General features: G+C 42.4%; 1 protein-coding gene across 1 annotated transcript in view; it reads left to right on the forward strand.

Annotated features, from left to right (window-relative positions):
* The window catches only part of LOC137332360 (septin-8-B-like), a 58,491-nt gene that overhangs the window by 31,197 nt on the left and 5,275 nt on the right, over positions 1–22,019 (forward strand). Inside the window, exons 2-9 of the mRNA XM_067996122.1 lie at positions 2,838–2,958; positions 6,164–6,359; positions 8,005–8,191; positions 10,341–10,502; positions 12,215–12,311; positions 12,827–12,995; positions 17,775–17,907; positions 18,580–18,770. Coding sequence (XP_067852223.1) covers positions 2,838–2,958; positions 6,164–6,359; positions 8,005–8,191; positions 10,341–10,502; positions 12,215–12,311; positions 12,827–12,995; positions 17,775–17,907; positions 18,580–18,770 — 1,256 coding nt within the window. The remainder of the gene's footprint in view (positions 1–2,837; positions 2,959–6,163; positions 6,360–8,004; positions 8,192–10,340; positions 10,503–12,214; positions 12,312–12,826; positions 12,996–17,774; positions 17,908–18,579; positions 18,771–22,019) is intronic.

A 22,019-nucleotide genomic window follows, 5' to 3' on the forward strand; every position in this document is an offset into this window, starting at 1 on the left:
CATGCTCTCTACTCCCTACCGCTGTCTTCTCTCCATACAAAAGTGGAGTTTATCTTTGTGCTGTGTGCATTGGCGTCTACACATGCACCTTAGTATAAGTGAACCTGTTTAATAACCTTGCTCCTTCAGCTTTTCACCTTGAGCTGGTCTGTGATGTTTTAAATCATTGAACATAAATCTGCCTAACTGGCAGTAGGAAAGGAATGATTTGAAATGTTTGGTAAATCATTTAAGTTGGAGACAGTAGATTGTAATCATAAACAGTATCACTGGCCATTCCCGTAAGCAGACCTCGTACCCCTCACAATTTGGAGTGTGCCTTTACCTGACTAATATCTAGGTAAACATAGTGAGATACAGGGGTCAAACGGAGAATCCTCATTACTGTATTCCAGGTTCACGTGCCGCTGTGTAATCTTCTCATTTTAAGTAGGTTGAAGAATGTGTACACTATCAGATCGAGGCTCAGGCTATAAACCAAAAGGCTAATTTATTTAATAAATAGATCAATTCATAGTATTCAGTATAATTGGTATATTTACAAACTTTACTATTCTTTGTTAGAACAACAAAGGCTCTTCTATGCTAATTTATAGCCTAAAATTGATCCTTGAAACACAAATTACTTACTTCTTATGTGATGAAATGCTACCACGGCATCTTTGCAAAGCCCATTATCTCTGCTGGCTTCAGCTTGAATTACTTGGCTGCCTGCACTCAGCTCCAATAAACCCACAATTGGCGGGCTTCTAGCCACAAAACTGTTTGTTTATCAAAGGGACCAGAAGAAAAATCCTAAGCCCTTCTTTCTCAGACCTAACCCGTGTCCTTACCCTGGATACACCTGTTAATCAAACCCAAAAGGACCCCAGGATATCAATTGCAGGATGTTTCTCTTAGCCTGTTTGTGTAATTTCAAGCTGTCACTGATTATACATTGTCCAACCTGATGTCAAGAAACTTTGACACCCATGACTCTGCATTCAACAGATGTTAGTGTAATAAACCCTCTTGTTTGACAGGAGCAGGCCACAAATGTGTATTAATGCCCTTTTGGCATCCCAAACTGTATATTCCTGTGGCATGCAGAAAGAGCTAACAGGGACCATTGTTAACTCTGCAATATCAGTTGATCCATGAAGTCGACTGCCCATGCGTGTTTCACATTTAATATAAGATAATACTAGTTGATTGCATGCTACCTGCTTTAATTTTCACTGGAAGTACACAACCCAAACTAATGCTCCTCCTGAGATGTTATCAATTCTCTAATTCAAATGATCTTATTGAACCTTTTAAACTGCTTACAAATTCAAGTACTTGACCTGTTTTGAGCATTATCTGGTGCACTGATCTGCGATGCGATGGCTTGCAATGTTGTGATTGAGGAATTATAGAATGCCCTACAACTGATATTGTCGGATTTCAGTACTTGCTGCATTGATGCTGTTTTGCAAGGGTTGGGTTAAATCTAGGTAATTAAGTTGGTCTATTGTTCAAGAAGTTATAGTAAGCAAATGTTTGGTTTTGGTGAGGTTTTAATTTAAACATTACCCTAAAGGGAGTTATGTGACATCATGTACAGTGCTGTAAAATCTATAATGTAAAACTCACTGGTTATGCATAGAAACTTTTACCAAAAACATAGTGATGTTAGAGGTAGGGGTTGATGTTAGGAGTAGTTAAAAGTCACCCTCCTTTATTTAAATGATATAAAAGTAAACATGGAGGTGTGATTTATATACAAGATTATTTTTTACAGTAAATTTTTACTTCTGGGGTTAATCTACCATGTGATTCTTCACAATTTAAAAAGCCTTTACCATCTCTTTTATATTCTAATGGTGTTAGATCTGTGATGACTTACTGTTTAATATCATGTTCTATTAACATTGGTATATACCATTGTGTTTAATAGATCATTTGTTCAACCCCTCTCTTGCCTTGGTGAGCAGTTCATATTTCTGTGGCATTTGGATGAATTTTATAATGGAAATTCTCAGATCTACTCCAATGTTACTGTTGGGCACTGACTAGCATCAGTCCAGCTGTCTATTTAGTGAAATTAACCACTTGTTTTGTGCTGTAAGATTTAGATAAGCTCCAGAATGTTCTAAGCAATTCATGTCCCAATTTAAATATTGAAATGAATATAACTTGATTGCAGTTGGGAGACGCACTGAGGCGGTAGGTCCAAATTGCAGTCTCCAATTTCTCTGCACAAAGAATTTCCATTTCTTTCATGCCTCTGGAAGGAGGGGGGGTTGTGAAAACAAAGGCAGCAAGTAGCTTCCTTCCCATAGCAAAAAGAGAAATTGAGGGCAAGTCACATCGGGAAGGTTGTACGTGTGGCTCAAAAGCAGCAACGACAGAAGAGAAACAGATCCCTGCCCTGCCCGACGGTAATGTGGCAGAGAACTTTTAGATATTCCAGTTGTGTGATAGGCTATTACTGTGTCAAAGACGACACTAGTTGAATTGTAGCCACTGCTGGTGTTCATCCCAGACTTTCCCAGTTGGGAGGTTGCAAATGTCTGCCAGTTGGGTGTAACCACGAGGCAAAATGCTGGGAGGTGGAGAGGATATTGTAGGGAGTGGAGAAATACAAAGAGAAAATAACAAAGGTGGGATTATCCAACTATCAGTTATGGGAGATTGATGAGTACAGAAGATATTGTCTAATTCCATCCATTTATGTTTAGTACATGACTGAAGTTGCCCTACAGGGTAGGTGCATAGTGTGTTGCAGTCTCCCTTTGTCTAGGATGGGTGTATATCACTAAAAAGATGCTTACTCTATTTCATAATCTATATCATGTTCCTCTCTTTGCAACCAGGTCGCGGAGAAGCGTAAGCGTAACCTTAGCCTTGGTGGTCATGTGGGTTTCGACAGTCTCCCCGATCAATTAGTCAGCAAATCTGTATCACAAGGCTTCAGTTTCAACATTCTTTGTGTAGGTAGGTATTGCCGTTGCATTAAAAACTGTCAGCTTAGCATGGACTGTCATGCATACAGCAACTGTGTGCAAGCCAATCAAATTTAAGTTAGTTGAAATGATTCAATTATTTTGATTGTAAAAATGTAACTGTGGCTCTCGTGGGTTAATGCACCTTGAGAGGTTGACCTGGTTTGGGCTGAGTTAACTGATGTCAGCTAGGTAGCAGTGGGTGGCACTACATTTGGCCTAGGGACACCAACAAAATAAGGGGGGGGAGCAGCTCAGGTCTCTGCTCCTCATCACTCTCTAATGACCCCTAGTGAAAGTGCAGACATCAAGGGCGCAATTTTACCAGCGGGTTTCGTGTGTGTTTCCAGCGGAGGGGGCCCCGAAAATCCCGATATCCAGGCACGTGACCGGATCGCGCCACGATCCCGCCCACTTCCGGGTTCCCCGATGATGTGCGGGGGTGCGTGCGCGGCCCCCGCTGGTGGGAATCCTGCAGGCAATTAAAGCCAGCGGGATGCCACTTGAGTGTATTTATTTTGCTTGTGGACCCCCTCAGATGTACATATTGCGGATGGGGGCCGCCATAGCTGAAGTCATGACCTCCTCGGAGGGCGCACAACATCGCCAGCCTCGCCGTCCACCTCTGACACGTGGAGCTCCACAACAGAGTGCTGTGACACATCCACCTGTACAGCAGGAGGGAGGGCTACCGCAGAGAGAGATGCGTCGCAGAGGGCACTACCCTCGCCTCGGGGTCTACAGACCGAGGCTCAGCTTCCTGGACCTCTCTGAGCAGCAGTGCACACGGAGGCGCAGATTCACTCGACATGTAGTCATGGACATCTGCAGCCTCTTTCATGCCGAGCTGCTCCTGGCTGGCCCCAGCACCATCTGCTTACCTGTCACTGCCAAAGTCACCACTGCCCTCCACAACTTCTCTGCATCCTTCCAGGGTGCAGCCGGGTACACCGCCGATGTCTCTGTCGTCTGCGCGGAGGAGCCCTGCAAATACACCTGCACCTACTCTGCAGTAACGCAATGGGTGGCATCAGTGGTGGGTCCTCATAGTGATACCCAGGAGCGGCCATTATTGCACAAAACAGACAGGATTCGCGGAGACATGGCAGTGGTGGTGCCAATATAATGTGTGATGTGAGTTGTTCTGAAATTCAATATAAGTAACACCCATGACAAACCCTCAAACACCCTTGTGCATCCCCTTCATGCTCACGACACGTTTGCCTTACGCTGCCTACTGCACATGTGTGTTGCATGCCCTGTGGCTGCAGCACAGGTGGTGGCAGGTTGAGTGAGGCTGGCCGTGAGGGAGATGCACGAGAGGATGAGTATGGGATAGAGCCATGAGATTATGAGGATTGGGTTGCGTGTTAGTGGCGGGGTGTGTACTCGCGAGGTGAGTAGGTGCAGGTAAGATGAGGATGGGGTTTGAGTGGGTATGAAGGGTGATGTGCCGAAGGAGATGTGGGGTGGGGGCAGTGTTGTGGCAGACGGAGTGTAGGGGAAAGACTACGTGTTCTCACTGTGGCTGACCTACTGCGGTCATTGGAGCGCCTCCTGCACTGTATGCAGGTGGGCGATATGTTGGTGGTGCAGGTGACCTCCTCTGCCACCTCGAGCCAGGCCTTCTTGGTGGCAGAGGCAGGCCGCTTCCTCCCGCCTGACGGGTGGAAGAGCTCTGTCCTCCCCCTCCTCCTCACCCCATCTGATGATACCTGGAATGAGGCATCATTAAACTGGAGCAGCCTTCCCCCTGGGCTGCTCCATGCTGTAATTTGTTCTATTGGTTGCAGCATCTGTCAGTGGAGGACTGCCCCTTTAACTAGAGAGCCTCCAGCTGACAGATCGTACTGCGCATGCGCAGCCCGCCCAACGCGCAGACCAGCAGCGCGGAGCCTGGAAGAGCAGGTAAATGGATCCAATTAGTGTGTTGCCTGCTACGATCGCGTGGGCAACCCACTAATTTCACCGAGCGTGTTGACCACGCTCCCGAAACCCAACCCGCCGGAAACCCGCAGGCCTGGTAAAATCGATCCCCAAATAATTGAGATTCCCTTAAAAGTTGAATAAGTTCTCTTTAATTACATGTGACCACTTGGGTGAGGTACAAGAGGAATGCCGGTGTGCATGAAATTGTACCCGAGCACCAGTCAGTGTCAGCAAAAGCGGAGTAATAGGGTGATGAAGATGTAACCCATTTTGGTGTATTATCCTCTAGCATTGCTCCATTTATTTAATAGAGTGTATGGTCTGTTTTATTCAACTTGTTTACTATTGTAAATCACTCCTGACTAGATCTGTGTGTATCCATAAAGAATTAAATTGTGGCACAAGCATCATTCTTTTAATTTGACTCAATGTTGAATATTTGATATACTCTTCTGTTTTTCAGCAATTGATGTAATCTGATCAAAGGGCATTATGAAATGCATGCAAAGTAGAGATTTTAAAATAATGTGAAGCTTTAAATGTTTTATTATTTAAGTGTAGATTGTCCTTTTCACCCTTTTTAAGTTGGCTCACTCTCCTCCGTTGCTATTTTCTCCTGAAATAGTAACTCGTGGTTCCATGGCTGCCTTGGTATTTTATTCCAATGGCAATTCTTTGTGTGTTGTAAAACCTTTTGTTAGTGGCTATTTGACTGGAAAGTTCCATCAGCCAACCCAATTTTATCTCCATATATGGACTTCCAAGCAATAGCCACTGGGTAATGATTAGCAGCAGAGGCCCTGGGCTAATTTTCCATTCCCAGCCCAGGGAAACTCAGACCAAATGCAGTGCCCCTACTGTTGTTCCATCTGAGGTTAGCGAACTAACAAAAGACCAAAGGTCAAACCTGTGATCTTCCTAATATTTATGGCTTAGAACCACACCATGTGATCAGTTTATTCATTGAGCATTATCTGTAGCATCTGTGTGTCATGGCCAAAAAGAGTCACTTGAGACATAAGTGAGAAATTTAAACAGAGAAGTAAATGTATTGCAAGAGTCATACAGCATTGGTCACTGGTGTAAAATTTGGATAACAAAGTGGCCCTCTGTTCACTGGGTAGCTGTATCAATGCGCTGCACATAGTGATAAGATGTGGTTTTGTCTGCAGTTTTCCCTATCTCTCTTCCCTCTTCCCCACCCCCCTTCCATACATCCTCTGTCCTATTATTTTCAAATGTCTAACTGATTTCTCTTGGTATCTTAGGAGAAACTGGTATAGGTAAATCAACGTTAATGAACACTCTGTTCAACACAATGTTTGAAAGTGATGAGGCCACCCACTATGAACCAGGTGTTCGTTTAAAGCCACAAAGTTACGGTTTGAAGGAGACCAATGTGGATCTAAAACTGACTCTTGTTGATACAGTGGGATTTGGTGACCAAGTTAATAAAGAAGAAAGGTAGGTTCTTCAAATCATATACACAATTAATCAGGAACCTTTCTTTTTTTGTTTTCTTCTATGCCAATTTGCATGTTCTGTACTTTTTAAGGTGCTTTTACAACCCCCTTTCCCAAGCACTACATAGCATCTTCTGACCAGGTTAATGGGCAGGAAATTTGCTCCCAGGTCTTTGTCAGTGGTGCTCTACACTCATTGCAGAACTTAACTGACTGATTTCTCCTTCTCCCCTTACCCTGCACCCCCCACCCCCTCCAACCACCACCATCTCTCTCCAACTCTGAGAAGTATCTCAAGTCCAGTTACAACTTCCTGCAACATATAAAATGGGTGTAGCCCACCTTTGGTCTAGTTCTAAGTGAGTCCATAGTACAAACCTGACCATAAGGATGTGGAAAATGCAAGAATTCATTCTTGTGCATTAAGGACTGAGGAAGCATTTTGTGAAGCTTTTTCTGAACCCTACTTATATTGTTTGTGACTTACAATTGCTTGATGCAGACAGCAACACTAAAATGAAAAATAAAATCAATTTCCTTGAGTTGGTGTGCACAAACACCACCCCTTCCCCCCCCCCCCCCCCCCCCCCCAAAATAAAAAACTTTTAAAAAAATCTCTCCAATTTTCCTTATTCCCTTCTTTAAAAGGTGGTCCTTGTGGAATATGTTTTCACTGGCACTGGTCACCCTCCAGCACCTCACCCAAGTGGCCATTACTCACATGAACCTTAGCCATGAGTGTTGGCAAACTTTTTGAGGAGATATCACAACCTAACCTGACTTTATTCTCATCCAGTGTTCACACCTGCAAACTTCCAACAAGGATCATTGGATTGCAGTTGGGAGCAGGAACCCTAGTTGATTTTTCCCCCACTAACTCATGATGCTGGGTCTGTTGTTGTGCCTCTGCTACAGCCGAGCTATCAGCTATCTCAGCATAGAATAAGGATCAAACATGGGACTTTCCTGGTATGTATGGCCCAGCTGTGCACTGGATAAAGTTGGTAAGGTATAGGGTTGTCCAATAATTCAGTTTGTAAAGGAGGGAAGGAAAGATAATGGAACATGTCTGAGTATTTACTTACCTAAGGTTTCCTTTGAACAGTTGCAGTACTGAGCTTTCCATTTCCTTTAGTGCTTGGTACTAAGAACATTAGAGTTTCTTGGATATAGAAGCAGAGACTCTTGGAGTCAAGTAAACTCAAAAGATGACTCTTTTATTTCATTTACTAACTAATAGATTTCTTGTTGGCCCTTGGGTCTACCAATGTGTCAGAAAATCTTTCTAGGCGTCATACAAGTGCAGCCAAAGAGTGACAGAAGATACAATAAAATGAGAAGAGAATACAAATTAGGTTATTGCAGATAATGAAATGTAATATTGGTTAACATCTTTCATAATTTAAACAAGATTAATGTACTAGAATATTGATCACTAATGTAACTTTAAGTAATTGTCTGAAAATGTATTTTTTATTGCAGTGTTGACTTCATATAAAATGTTCACCATTAGAATGGTAAGGGTCATTCTAATGGTGAACATTAGGGTCGGGAAAGAATGTTTTTTAGATCCAAGCAGATGAGGTAGCTTAATGCAATTTATATTGAGCACTGTGCCAGGAGTTCATTCTGTTTTTATTCTTCAGCTATAAACCAGTCGTTGATTACATTGATATGCAGTTTGAGAATTACCTTCAGGAGGAGCTGAAGATCAAGCGCTCACTACATGATTTTCATGACTCAAGAATTCACGTCTGTCTCTACTTCATTGCTCCCACTGGTCATTGTCTCAAATCATTGGATTTAGTCACAATGAAAAAGCTGGACAGCAAGGTACCAAGTTATCACTTTGTAAGATATGCTTTGGTCTTTAATATATAGCAATCTGTGGGTTTTTTAAATAGTGAAGATTGCAAGATTTGTATTGTGATAGAAACTTTATTTTACATGATCGTGTGGATAACTTACAGTATCGCCCATCTCCAGCCTACAGATATGTAGGCCAAGGATGGGCACTGTGCCTTGTAGTGTAGTATCATGTTTATCACTATGTTGCTCAACATGTTATGTAGCCATTCTGGATACCATATAATCAGTCAAATGTAGATATCTTGCCCTCTTGCACATCGTTGACACTTCATCACCCAATTTCCCAACTGTGTTTCATTAGAATAATCTCTTAACTCCTATACATTAATTCTCACATCTAGGAATAGAAAGCAACATTACATGTAGACATTATATTCCTAAGATCTGTCAGGATTAGTGTAGAGAATTGGACACACACTCTAGTGAAACAGACTGATCTTTTTCCTTTCTGTTTGTGTTCTGCTTTTCCTTCCTCCTATAAAAAGTGTGTGTTCACAAAATGTTGAATTTTTCTTTAAATTATTTTCAGTGTGGCATTCATTTTGCAATTCCTCAATATTGGTTATTCAAAATTATATGAATTCGACCCATCTGAACTAATAGCCAGAGTGTGAACTTGGCAAGGGAGGGAGGATGATTATTTTCTCCCAGATGAGAGTTCAACTGACTGCTGAGGTAGAACAACTACATTGACGTCATGTTGAGTTTATACGAAGTGCTCATAGATAAATTCTAATTGTTGTAATTCATGATCCTGAAGGTCAGGTTTTGACCTATAATTATATTGCTTTTTGTTTTTAGCACTGCTGTTCAATGTGATGCCTTCCCGGTTGTGTCATCAGTGCAAAGAATCACTCGGAAATTCTAAAATGTACTGAGATCTATTTCACTTCAAATTGTGACCCTTTTGAGATGTTCAAGCTTTCTTTTTCCTTCCTTCCTTTCCCCCATCCAAAAAAAAATGCATACTGGTGATTGGTGCTTCCAGAGGCATCATTAACTTAAACCGGCTTTTCAAAATGCCTTCCAATTAGCTATTCTTTTATTTCAAGCACTGGTCGCAATTTACAAACGGGTCACTTTCTTACAAACAGATCTGTTAGAGGGGTCAGCGTTTGTGAATCGGAGAATCGAGGAACGAAATAAACAGAAGTCCAAATAGGTTTCTGACTTTTTTTTGACAATGCTAGTAATTGAATCTGTGGACAAGAAGCCCTTCAAGGGGTGATAAGCCTAATGCCTCTGTCACTATCTCACACTGTGAAATCGGTCAGATCTCAGGTGAGCTGGGAACACACAGCTAGCGTCTGCTCGATAAGTAGTAGTCATAGCAGGGTGTGTTTGTGGTAAAATCACAAGTTTGATGATGTCAAATTGATATTTTGGAGCTGAGGAGAAATCTTGTTGAATTCCCCCCCCCCCCACCCTTTAGAAGTTATGCTTGTGGTAAATCACGAATAAGTTGGGGAGAGTCAACAACATTGCAAATTGTGCAAGCTTTCCTACTTCTGTAGCTGTGGTGTGCATTTTATTCTGATATTATTTGCAGCAAGAATGCCCCCACCAAGCCTTTCACACGTTGACTAATGCAGCATTGTGTACCAAAGTGGCTGAACATTTGAATGCCAGAAATTGTGCATGAACGGTCAATTTGAGTGGTGGATGTCCCTAGCCGATGCCTTTTTAATATCTCAAGATTGGAAACCACGCTGTATTCCCAAAAATTACAAAATGAAGGTATCATATTTGATAGTATTAGTCAATCATGATACCACTGTTCATTGATTCCACTCGTTCAAAGATTATCTTAAAACTATTACCATTTTTAAGTTAATCAGGAATGGTAGATGCTGTTAAAAGCAATTGTTGCAAATGTTAGTGATGGCCTCTCCACATATGGAGCTGTCACCTAATGTGGAAAACTATTGTATCAAATGTTGAACAGTAACGGTTAGTGGAGTCTTGGAAATGCAAATCTATCGGGGAAAATTGCAAAAGGAAAAGAATGCAATCACCTGCAAGTATGAAATTCTCAAAATTCATTCAGTTAGTTTAGTCATACTGAATAAGGTAGTCCATCTGTCTCAACTAGATTTTTCTTTTATAATTTTAGGTAAATATTATCCCCATTGTAGCCAAAGCTGACACAATTTCTAAAAGTGAGTTGCACAAATTTAAGATAAAGATAATGAGTGAACTGGTCAGCAACGGTGTGCAGATCTACCAGTTCCCAACAGACGATGATGCAGTGGCAGAGATCAACTCAACAATGAATGTAAGTACTAAAACTTCCTGTACACGCACGTTGTAGTTCCCAGGTCTCTCTTTTCTTCTGTTTGCTAAAAGGTAGGAGTTACTGGAGAATAGGATGGTGCCGTGTGCCAAAATACTTTCTTTTCACCTTTTGAGTCTTAAATTTCCTCTTCCTGCTGATTCTAAAGGGTTTTGAGTAAAATGAGTGTTAGTCTCAACATAGTTCCTTGTGCGTGTGATCTCAGCCCCAGGACATTGCTGCAGGAGTTCCTCAGGGCAGTGCCGTAGGCCCAACCATCTTCAGCTGCTTCATCAATGACCTTCCCTCCATCATAAGGTCAGAAATGGGGATGCTCGCTCATGATTGCACAGTGTACAGTTGCATTTGCAACCCCTCAGATAATAAAGCAGTCCGTGCCCGCATGCAGCAAAACCTGGACAACGTCCAGGCTTGGGCTGATAAGTGGCAAGTAATATTCGTGCCAGGCAGTGACCATCTCTCAACAAGAGAGAGTCTAACCACCTCCCCTTGACATTCAACGGCATTACCATCGCCAAATCTCCCACCATCAACATCCTGGGGATCACCATTGACCAGAAACTTAACTGGACTAGCCACCCAAATACTGTAGCTACAAGAGCAGGTCAGAGGCTGGGTATTCTGCGGCAAGTGACTCACCTCCTGACTCCCCAAAGCCTTTCCACCATCTACAAGGCACAAGTCAGGAGTGTGATGGAATACTCTCCACTTGCCTGGATGAGTGCAGCTCCAACAACACTCAAGAAGCTCGACACCATCCAGACAAAGCAGCCTGCTTGATTGGCACCCCATCCACCACCCTAAACATTCACTCCCTTCACCACCACTGCAGGCACGCCATGGCTGCAGTGTGTACCATCCACAGGGTGCACTGTAGCAACTCGCCAAGGCTGCTTCAACAGCACCTCCCAAACCCGTGACCTCTACCACCTAGAAGGACAAGGACAAGGGCAGCAGGCACATGGGAACAACACCACCTTCACTTTCCCCTCCAAGTCACACACCATCCCGACTTGGAAATATATCGCCGTTCCTTCATCGTCACTGGGTCAAAATCCTGGAACTCCCTTCCTAACAGCATTGTGGGAAAACCTTCACCACATAGACTGCAGCGGTTCAAGAAGGCAGCTCAGCACCACCTTCTCGAGGGCAATTTGCTATGGGCAATAAATGCTGGTCTTGCCAGCGACACCCACATCCCATGAACTAATAAAAAAAAACTCTCTGCAAAATTTGTCAAGAGTTCAGTACTGATTTGCAGTATGGTTCAGAGGTGCTGCAATGACAGCTTATGGAAGTGGAAATGTCACACCTGTGCAATAGGGGCTACTCTTCTGGAGTTAATAGTTAAGGAGATAGTAGCCCCTATTTTAAAAGTTGTGAAAAGGTGACTTTCAAGCAATATAGAGGAGTTGTTCCTACACCCAAAGCCGCAGCCAGTATTGCACAGCCATTTCCTTAAATAGCTCTGCAACATAAATGCAGCATCATAAATTTCAATCATGATTTACACCTTGCACTCTATTGATCATGTTGATGTGCTCCTTGATGTTTTGCTATCATTATAGTCAACTACATCACCTACCCCTTTCAAAATTACTTAACATGAATTTATGATGTTAAGATACAATAGCAAAAGAACAAAGAGCATTATTTTTTAATGTTATATACAGATCTGTCTTTTCTTCCGCCAGGCCCATCTTCCATTTGCAGTCGTTGGCAGTATGGAAGAGGTGAAGGTGGGAAATAAACTGGTGAAAGCGCGACAGTACCCATGGGGTATTGTTCAGGGTAGGTGAAAGTTTCATAAAACTGTTATAAAAACACTTTTCGTAAGGTGTAGATAATGCAAGAGACTCCTCCATCAGATGTAATAAACTATGCTTGTCGGTGTAGTTACTATTATCTGAATTAGTTCTGTGTTTTTCTCTGGTGCAACCTGGTCATCGACGTCTGAAGAAAAAGTTTCCTGTGTTAATTGTCATAAAAGCCTGAAGAAAAATAAAAACTGATTCTTTTTTTCAATGTTTGAAAAAAAAGTTTTGTATTTGCGTTGTATGTAATGAAGATGGCTGAAGTGGAAGCTCCTTACTTGCTCAGTAGAGGATATTCATTTGCTGGGTTATAGGTGTATTGTATATTCTATGTTATTCTGCCCACTGAGTGTTTAATGAGTCTGCAAAATGTTCTATTCCTTAACATTTGACATCCCCCTGCTTGGCAAGTACAAAAACAAAAAATCACCATTAATTAAAATAGTTACACAGATGCATTAGTTACATTAGGTGTACTTGTTCTTTTGACAGTTGAAAATGAAAATCATTGTGACTTTGTGAAACTGCGAGAAATGCTGATCCGTGTTAATATGGAAGACCTCCGAGAGCAGACGCACACACGACATTATGAGTTGTATCGGCGATGCAAACTGGAAGAAATGGGGTTCAAAGATACTGACCCTGATAGCAAACCAATCAGGTTAGAAAATCCAGATTAATATTTGGTGAAAAATTATTATTAATACAGCCTCTTTTATAATCAGGGCACGTAAACGTATGGTTCGTAGAGGGGAGTAATGCATATTTATTAAATGGGAATGAAGGTCAACAGAAACAGCACAAGTAATCCTTGCCATGCCGAATAAACAGGAAATCTATAGACTAAATATAGAGTAATCCTCATTGATGCCTCATAACTGCAGTTAATTTCTATTCCATAAATTTGGACAGACTGATGCTTAGCTTTCTGTTTACCTCAAGTCAAATCTCTGGTCCATTGGCAAAATGTCAACCTGTCTAGATTCAGTGAGGAATTATGATCCAAAGCCACTTTCCTTTTGTCCTGGAACTGAGAGGTGTTTTATTACATGATCCACTCTCTGAAGCAATGCTTTATTTTGAATTGTTGCCATTGTTCGATCATGTTTACAACCTTGCCGGTTGCCATGCATTCCGAATGTGGTGTTCCTTTATGTTAATATGAAAATAAAATGTTTGCCTATAGCCAAAAGGAGCAAGAGACTCTAGATATGTAAAATAATTCTCTAATCTGTTCAAATCAAAATCTAGATTCATGCTGGAAGAATTCAATCTTCTTAAGGCTGCAGGTATATGTAACCCTTGAGGTTGTAACTCTTGAAGTAATCATCACTTTGTTTCCTGCATAACTCTAGAATTTCCATTTTATTTAATAGGGCAAGTATAAACACAATGTCAGTATTTGTTGCACTTATAATATGGAATCCTGTTTACTTACTGGAGTAAAACTATTCAGATTCTTTCAAAACACTGGTGATTGTTCTAGTGCAATTCAATTCTTTGGAGGACTGCAGTTAGTACAGTGCCAGAGGGCATGTTGGTGCTGCAATGTGGTAGGAATGGGTGCAGGCATATAGTGGCTACCATTGTGACATTGTGATGCTTCCCACAACAATGAGTGATGGAGGTACCAAATTCCAGACAAATATCAATGAGAATATAGAACACTGTGGACTAAACTTTGGAATTTGTCCAACAAAAAAAAATTGAATGTGAAATCTGCTTACTTTGTTGTGCTTAGTTTTTTTTAAAAAAAAAATCCTGAGACTTATGGTCCAATGACTATTGTATTTTTGGCTGTTAATTGAAATTGAGAAGTGGCACACAGCATTGCTTTTCTAACATGTTGATGCTGTGGAACGATATTCACCATGTGGCAAATTGTCAATCTCAGCCATACCACCTGAGATAAGCAACAGGTGCTTCCCCATTGGGAAGGAAGGAGAGTCACCAGGACTATCTTGTGCACCTCTCGGCAGCCACTTTGGAAGAGATGTGGAAGTAGGTCACCAGCCCACCTTCCGAGCTGCTGCTGGGAGGGGGGTAAAATTAAAATTACTTGGGCTTCATTATTACAAATTAATGGAAAACCAAAAAGTAGTTGTTACCGAAGAACTTGGTGAATCTTTGACTCTCCTGCCTTGCAATGCATATTAAACGTTGTAAATCGTTTTCCAGATTGAACCAAGCTGGGACATTTAACATTGTCTTATTCTTTGTCACTGTCCATGTTCTAATGTTTGAAAAGCTAGTGGCCTAGAAATTTGATCGTGCCTGGGTGAGCAGGCAGAATCTGCTAAGGGGTGGTGCAGTGGTTTACCACACCGTCCTTTCTTTTACGGGATCACTATTCAAATCCAGCCCAGACATGGGGGATAAAATTCTCCATTGACTATAAGGGGCTCCCCGTGGCTGGGGGAATGAAGGGATGATATGCTAAATGGATCATCAATCGAGGCCATGTGGGTTGAGCTAAGAAATAAAAAAGGGGCAGTCACACTACTAGGATTGTACTATAGACCCCCGAATAGCGAAAGGGAGATAGAAGAACAAATATGTAGGCACATTTCTGAGTGTAAAAATAAGAGGGCAATAATAGTAGGGGACTTCAACTACCCTAACATCAACTGGGATTCAAACAGTGTGAGGTACACAGAGGGTGCAAAATTCTTGATCGGTGTCCAGGAGAACTTTTTTAGCCAGTATGTGATAAGCCCAACAAGAGGGGATGCTATTCTAGATTTAGTCCTGGGAAATGAAGATGGGCAAGTGGGTGAAGTGACAGTGGGTGATTTTATTGGGGATAGTGACCACAATTCAGTTAGTTTTAGCATTATTATGGAAAAGGACAGAGTTAAATCAGGAGTAAACATTTTAAAGTGGGGGAAGGCAAATTTTACAGATCTAAGAGGGGATTTGGCAGAAGTGGACTGGACACAACTACTTGAGGAGAAATCAGTGGCAAGCCAGTGGGAGGCACTAAAAAGTGAAATTCTACAAGTACAATGCAGACACGTCCCCTCAAAGAAAAAGGGTGGCACTGCCAAATTTAGAGCCCCCTGGTTGTCTAGAAGTATACGGAGCAAGATAAAGCAGAAAAAGAAAGCTTATGACAGTCACAGAAAACTAAATACTGCAGAAAGCCTAGAGGAGTATAGAAAGTACAGGGATGATGTAAAAAAGGAAATAAAGAAAGCAAAGGGAGGGCATGAAAAAATATTAGCTAGTAAGATTAAAGAAAACCCAAAGATGTTTTATCAGTACATTAAGAACAAGAGAATAGCTAAGGAAAAGGTGGGACCTATCAGGGATGATAAGGGTAACTTGTGTGTAGAAGCAGAGGATATTTTGTCTCTGTATTCACAAAGGAAAGGGATGATCAGGATGTAGTAGTTAATGAAGAGAGGTATGAAATATGGATAAGGTAAATATAACGAGAGGAAGTACTAGAGGGACTGGAATCCTTGAAAGTTGATAAGTCACCAGGGCCGGATGGATTGTTTCCTAGGCTATTGAAGGAAGCCAGGGAGGAAATAGCAGATGCTCTGAGGATCATTTTCCAATCCTCACTAGATACAGGGGAGGTACCGGAGGACTGGAAGACTGCAAACGTAGTACCATTGTTTAAAAAGGGTACGAGGGAAAGGTCGAACAATTATAGGCTGGTCAGTCTTATCTCGGTGGTGGGCAAACTATTAGAATCAATACTGAGAGATAGGATAAACTGTCACTTGGAAAGGCATGGTTTAATCAGGGATAATCAGCATGGATTTGTTCAGGGAAGGTCATGCCTTACAAATCTGATTGAATTCTTTGAGGAAGTGACAAGGAGGATTGATGAGGGTAATGCAGTGGATGTTGTCTACATGGATTTTAGTAAGGCATTTGACAAGGTCCCACATGGCAGACTGGTCAGAAAGGTAAAAGCCCATGGGATTCAGGGAAATGTGGCGAATTGGATCCAAAATTGGCTCAGCAACAGGAAACAAAGGGTAAAAGTCGATGGATGTCTTTGTGAATGGAAATCCGTTGCCAGTAGTGTGCCACAGGGCTCAGTGTTGGGTCCCTTGCTGTTTGTGGTATATATTAATGATTTGGACTTGAATGTAGGGGGCATGATTGGCAAATTTGCAGACGACACAAAAATTGGCCGTGTAGTTGATAGTGAAGAGGATAGCTGTAGACTCCAAGAAGATATCAATGGGTTGGTGGAGTGGGCGGAAAAGCGGCAAATGGAGTTCAACCCGGAGAAATGTGAGGTAATGCACTTGGAGAGGGCAAACAGTAAAAGGGAATATGCAGTAAATAGGAATATATTGAGAGGGGTAGAGGAAGTGAGAGACCATCTGCACAGGTCCCTGAAGGTGGCAGTACAGGTAGATAAGGTTGTGAAGAAGGCATACAGAATGTTCTCCGTTATTAGCTGAGGTATAGAATACAAAAGCAGGGATGTAATGATGGAACTGTATAAATCGCTGGTAAGGCCACAGCTGGAGTATTGTGCGCAGTTGTGGTCACCACATTACAGGAAGGACGTAATTGCTCTGGAGAGTGTGCAGAGATGATTTACAAGAATGTTGCCAAGGCTTGAAAATTGCAGCTACGAGGAGAGATTGGATAGGCTGGGGTTGTTTTCCTTGGAGCAGAGGAGGCTGAGGAGAGACTTGATTGAGATGTACAAAATTATGAGGGGCCTAGATGGAGTAGACAGGAAGTACCTGTTTCCCCTAGCGGAGAGTTCAAGAACTAGAGGACATAGATTTAAGCTGATTGGTGGAAGGATTAGAGGGGACATGAGGAAAATTTTTTTACCCAGAGGGTGGTGGGTGTATGGAATTTGCTGCCCGAATTGGTGGTAGAGGCAGGGACCCTCAATTCTTTTTTGAAAAGTACCTGGACCTGCACCTAAAGTGCTGTAAGCTGCAGGGCTACAGACTGGGTGCTGGAAGGTGGGATTAGAATGGGCACCTGGTTGTTCTTCGAGCTGGTGCGGACACGGTTGGCCGAATGGCCCCCTTCTGTGCTGCATCTTTTCCTTGGTTCTATGGCTCTTGACAAAAATCTGACTGGGTTCACTGTAAACCCGTAATTCAGTGCAAATTGGAAATTTCTTTCATGCTGGTCACAAAAACAGATGACTTGGCTAATGGAAAGTTTGACATTGGTTGAATTAGATGGTGTTCTGTTGAGTTAAAGTAATGAGAGCTTTACTCTGCCTCTGCCTAAGTTTTACCTGATCTGTGACTGCTTGGTGCAGACTCCATGCCATAAGTGAGAAGTATTTCATTCCCTCTCATTGGCATCCCTCAAAATGACGAACACAAAATTCATCAGGAAATAGTTCTGACTGAACAGCTTTTTAACTGATCTCTTTGACATGCTGAAGACTGGTATTTAGCAGTTGATCTGTAACTTTTTAAGCACATTGCTCTGGGTTCAGCCTGCAGGAAACCTATGAAGCCAAAAGGAATGAATTCATGAGTGAACTGCAGAAGAAGGAGGAGGAGATGAGGCAGATGTTTGTCATGAGAGTTAAAGAGACTGAGACAGACCTGAAGGAGAAAGAAAAGGAGGTGAGCCTTTTTTCCTAGAAACTGGGAATAAATTAGATTCTGTTAATTGTCTTGGTGAAATTGTAAATTCACCAAGCTTCCTGTTGCTATTCCACACGTATATATGAGGAAACGGTTGAGCAACTAGTATTGAAGAGTTACTGCATCAGTAAGAAAAGGTTGTCTGGCCTTGCATTGATTTAATTTCAGGCGCTACTTGTATTGGAATCACAGGCCTGATGTTGAAAGTACTGAATCGTCTGGAATTAAAGGTTCAATTTGCCAAGTGCATGGGTGATTCAACACTCTATTCTGCAATTTAACAGAAAAAATGGTGGTAATTTTTTTTTTTAAAAAAGGTGAACTTCATACCTTTTGTGTGAATTGATAAATTATATCTGGCTATTGATTGTGGGGTTGTCATGGAAATGTTTAACACATCTGCCCGTTTGTGTTGAAAATAGCGCCTGAAATTAAAATTTAGACGGCATTCTTGCACTGCCCATGTATGGAAAGAATATAGTAAAGTGAAATTTTACCTTGTGTTACTTGAAGCATCAGACAATACAGTCCATGACACATGAAGGGCAAGAGTTGATGTAGGAGACATGAGAGCTGTCATTACAATAAATAAATGGCCTCTACTGGACATTGAATTTTTGCATGCTTTACTCCTGTGGCTTTGCGTTACAGCTTCATGATCAGTTTGATCTACTGAAAAAAACACACCAGGAAGAGAAGAAAAAACTAGAGGAGAAGCGAAGAGAACTGGAAGAAGAGATGAATGCATTCAACCGGCGGAGAATGGCAGCACAGACACTGCAAGGGCAATCTTTCCAGGCTACAGGACAGCAGCCGGTCAAGAAAGACAAAGATAGAAAAAAGTAAGCTGGTTTAACTAGCTCTCTGGCTAACTGAACAAAATATAATTTTTCTTTAGAATATCTGCAGTCATAGATGATTGATTACTGAGGCTTGTTCCTCCCTGTCCTATACTTAAGTTATAACTCATCCTACTCTGTGACTTGTACGTCAAATATTACGCTGACAAGCGCTCTCGTGCGTCAGTCACCTAACAGGAATATATAGTCTTATTTTCAAATCTGAGTAAGCTAACGGCCCCATACCTCAGTCAGTTCCTGAACTTTTGCTGTTTCCTACTACAGGCCACTTTTCAAGCCAGAAACAGTTGGGACTCTAGTAGATCTCCTTGTATTATATAAACCTGAAGCTCTGTATTCCTCATGGACATGTAAGCTCAGAAATGTTAGCATGAAAGTGCAGGTGGTGTGGAAGTGACTAACCATGAAATTGTGCATGACCCTCAGAGTAATGGACTGCACACAGAGATAATTAGGTCATATAACAAGTTGTTCCAGTAAATCCGTCTAAGTTACCTTCTGCCTAGAACATTAAGAGAAAACCATGGAACAAGAAAAGCCTATTGAGCCCATCCATGCCACAGAACATATACAATTTATCCCTATTGCAGGCTCTACCCACCTTATATATCTTTGAACAAAAATTCAGAGTATTTGTCTAACTTTACAACTTATATTAGACATCTGTGACCATTTGCTCTCCATGGTGTGGAATTTCCATGGACCTTTCTGCTCAGGAGGTATAATCATTCTTAAGAGTTTACTGCACACTCACCAACTGAAAGTTATTCACAGATAAGTTTGCAATCTTTTGTGTTATGTCTTTTTTTTTGTGTTTTTATATTTATTTGTAACATTTCCATTGCACAGACCAAGTAGGAAGTAATTAGAACATTTTGTAGAGATCCAATAAGACGACTAGAGGATTCATTAAAGTCTGTGTCAACCTCTTATTGCAGGTCAAAACATGAACTAGTACTATAGCACTCTGGAAAATTGCCCGGGTATGTCCTGTCCACACAAAGCAGGACAAATCCAATCCAGCCAATTACTGCCCCATCAGTCTACTCTCAATCATCAGCAAAGTGATGGAAGGTGTCGTCGACAGTGCTATCAAGCGGCACTTACTCACCAATAACCTGCTCACCGATGCTCAGTTTGGGTTCCACCAGGACCACTCTGCTCCAGACCTCATTACAGCCGTGGTCCAAACATGGACAAAAGAGCTGAGTTCCAGAAGTGAGGTGAGAGTGACTGCCCTTGACATCGAGGCAGAGGCAACATTTGACCGAGTGTGGCACCAAGGAGCCCTAGTAAAATTGAAGTCAATGGGAATCAGGGGGAAAACTCTCCAGTGGCTGGAGTCATACCTAGCACAAAGGAAGATGGTAGTGGTTGTTGGAGGCCAATCATCTCGGCCCCAGAACATTGCTGCAGGAGTTCCTCAGGGCAGTGTCCTAGGCCCAACCATCTTCAGCTGCTTGGGGATGTTCGCTGATGATTGCACAGTGTTCAGTTGCATTTGCAACCCCTCAGATAATGAAGCAGTCCGTGCCCGCATGCAGCAAGACCTGGACAACATCCGGGCTTGGGCTGATAAGTGGCAAGTAACATTTGTGCCAGGCAATGACCATCTCCAACACGAGAGTGTCTAAACACCTCCCCATGACATTCAACGGCATTACCATCGCCGAATCCCCCATCATCAACATCCTGGGGGTCGCCATTGACCAGAAACTTAACTGGGCCAGCCATATAAATACTGTGGCTACAAGAGCAGGTCAGAGGCTGGGCATTCCGCAACGAGTGCCTCAACACCTGACTTCCCCAAAGCCTTTCCACCATCTACAAGGCACAAGTTGTAGATGGAATACTCTCTACTTGCCTGGATGAGTGCAGCTGCAACAACAGTCAAAGCTCGACACCATCCAAGACAAAGCAGCCTGCTTGATTGGCACCCCATCCACCACCCGAAACATTCACTCCCTTCACCGGTGCACTGTGGCTGCAATGTGTACCATCCACAGGATGCACTGCAGCAACTCACCAAGGCTTCTTCGACAGCACCTCCCAAACCCGCGACCTCTACCACCTAGAAGGACAAGGGCAGCAGGCACACGGGAACAACACCACCTGCACGTTCCCCTCCAAGTCACACACCATCCCGACTTGGAAATATATCGCTGTTCCTCCTTCATCGCTGGGTCAAAATCCTGGAACTCCCTACCTAACAACAGCACTGTGGGAGAACCTTCACCACATGGACTGCAGCGGTTCAAGAAGGCAGCTCACCACCACCTTCTCGAGGGCAATTAGGGATGAGCAATAAATGCTGGCCTCACCAGCGATGCCCACATCCCATGAATGAATTTTTTTTTAAAACTGCGTAAAGTAGGAAAAGAATACACATCCAGGACTTATTGGCACAAAATTAACCACTCTTGTCAGAAATTGTTGCAGTGCTGTTGATTTATGCAGTTGGCATAAAGTACTCATCCCATGCATGTTTATATTTGTTCATTTCTAAATATATCCTGCTTGCTTTCTTTTGCTGATATTTTTATGTAACTGAACACTAGTAAAAGCAGAGCTTGAGCTGGATTACTCAGGAAGAACTAAACTTCAGAATGGGGATGTGTGAATGGATGTGGCTTGCCTCGTAGTCAGTTTGTTTTTGTGTAGCCTTAAAATTAAATAAACATTCCCATTTGAACATAGGAACAGGAGTAGGCCATTCAGCCCCTTGAGCCTGTTCCAACATTCAGTTAGATCATGGCTGGTCTGTATCTTGGCTCCATCTACCTGCCTTTTGAGATCTAATCAGTTGCAGAACACAAGTAACCTGAATCTGTCTTCACTAATATGTCTCAAGAGTCGCAGCATGTAGCACAGTGGATTTCTAATAGGAACAGTCTGTTGGAAGAAAGAGAAGCAGTTGCCCTGAAGGGAGGCAGCTTGACCCACAATACTGTTGTAAAATTCCCAGCAGCTGTCTTAAATGCAGTATAGTCAGTGGTGTGAAAGTCACCCAGACGCCCATATTGGTAGTAAAAGTGTACGTGGTGAAGAGGGGGGCTGAAGAAAACAGAGATGCAGCCATATATGAAGAGTGAGGGCTACTCTGAGATTTGGAGCGGGTGGAAAATTTGAGGATACGCATCTCCATTCCCCTCTCTTTCTCCACCCCCCCCACCCCTACCAAAATGGAAGAGGAAGAGAAAACAGCATTAAAATGGATGGTTAACGGTCAGC

Source organism: Heptranchias perlo, chromosome 14, assembly GCF_035084215.1.
Source record: "Heptranchias perlo isolate sHepPer1 chromosome 14, sHepPer1.hap1, whole genome shotgun sequence".
NCBI classification, from domain to species: domain Eukaryota; kingdom Metazoa; phylum Chordata; class Chondrichthyes; order Hexanchiformes; family Hexanchidae; genus Heptranchias; species Heptranchias perlo.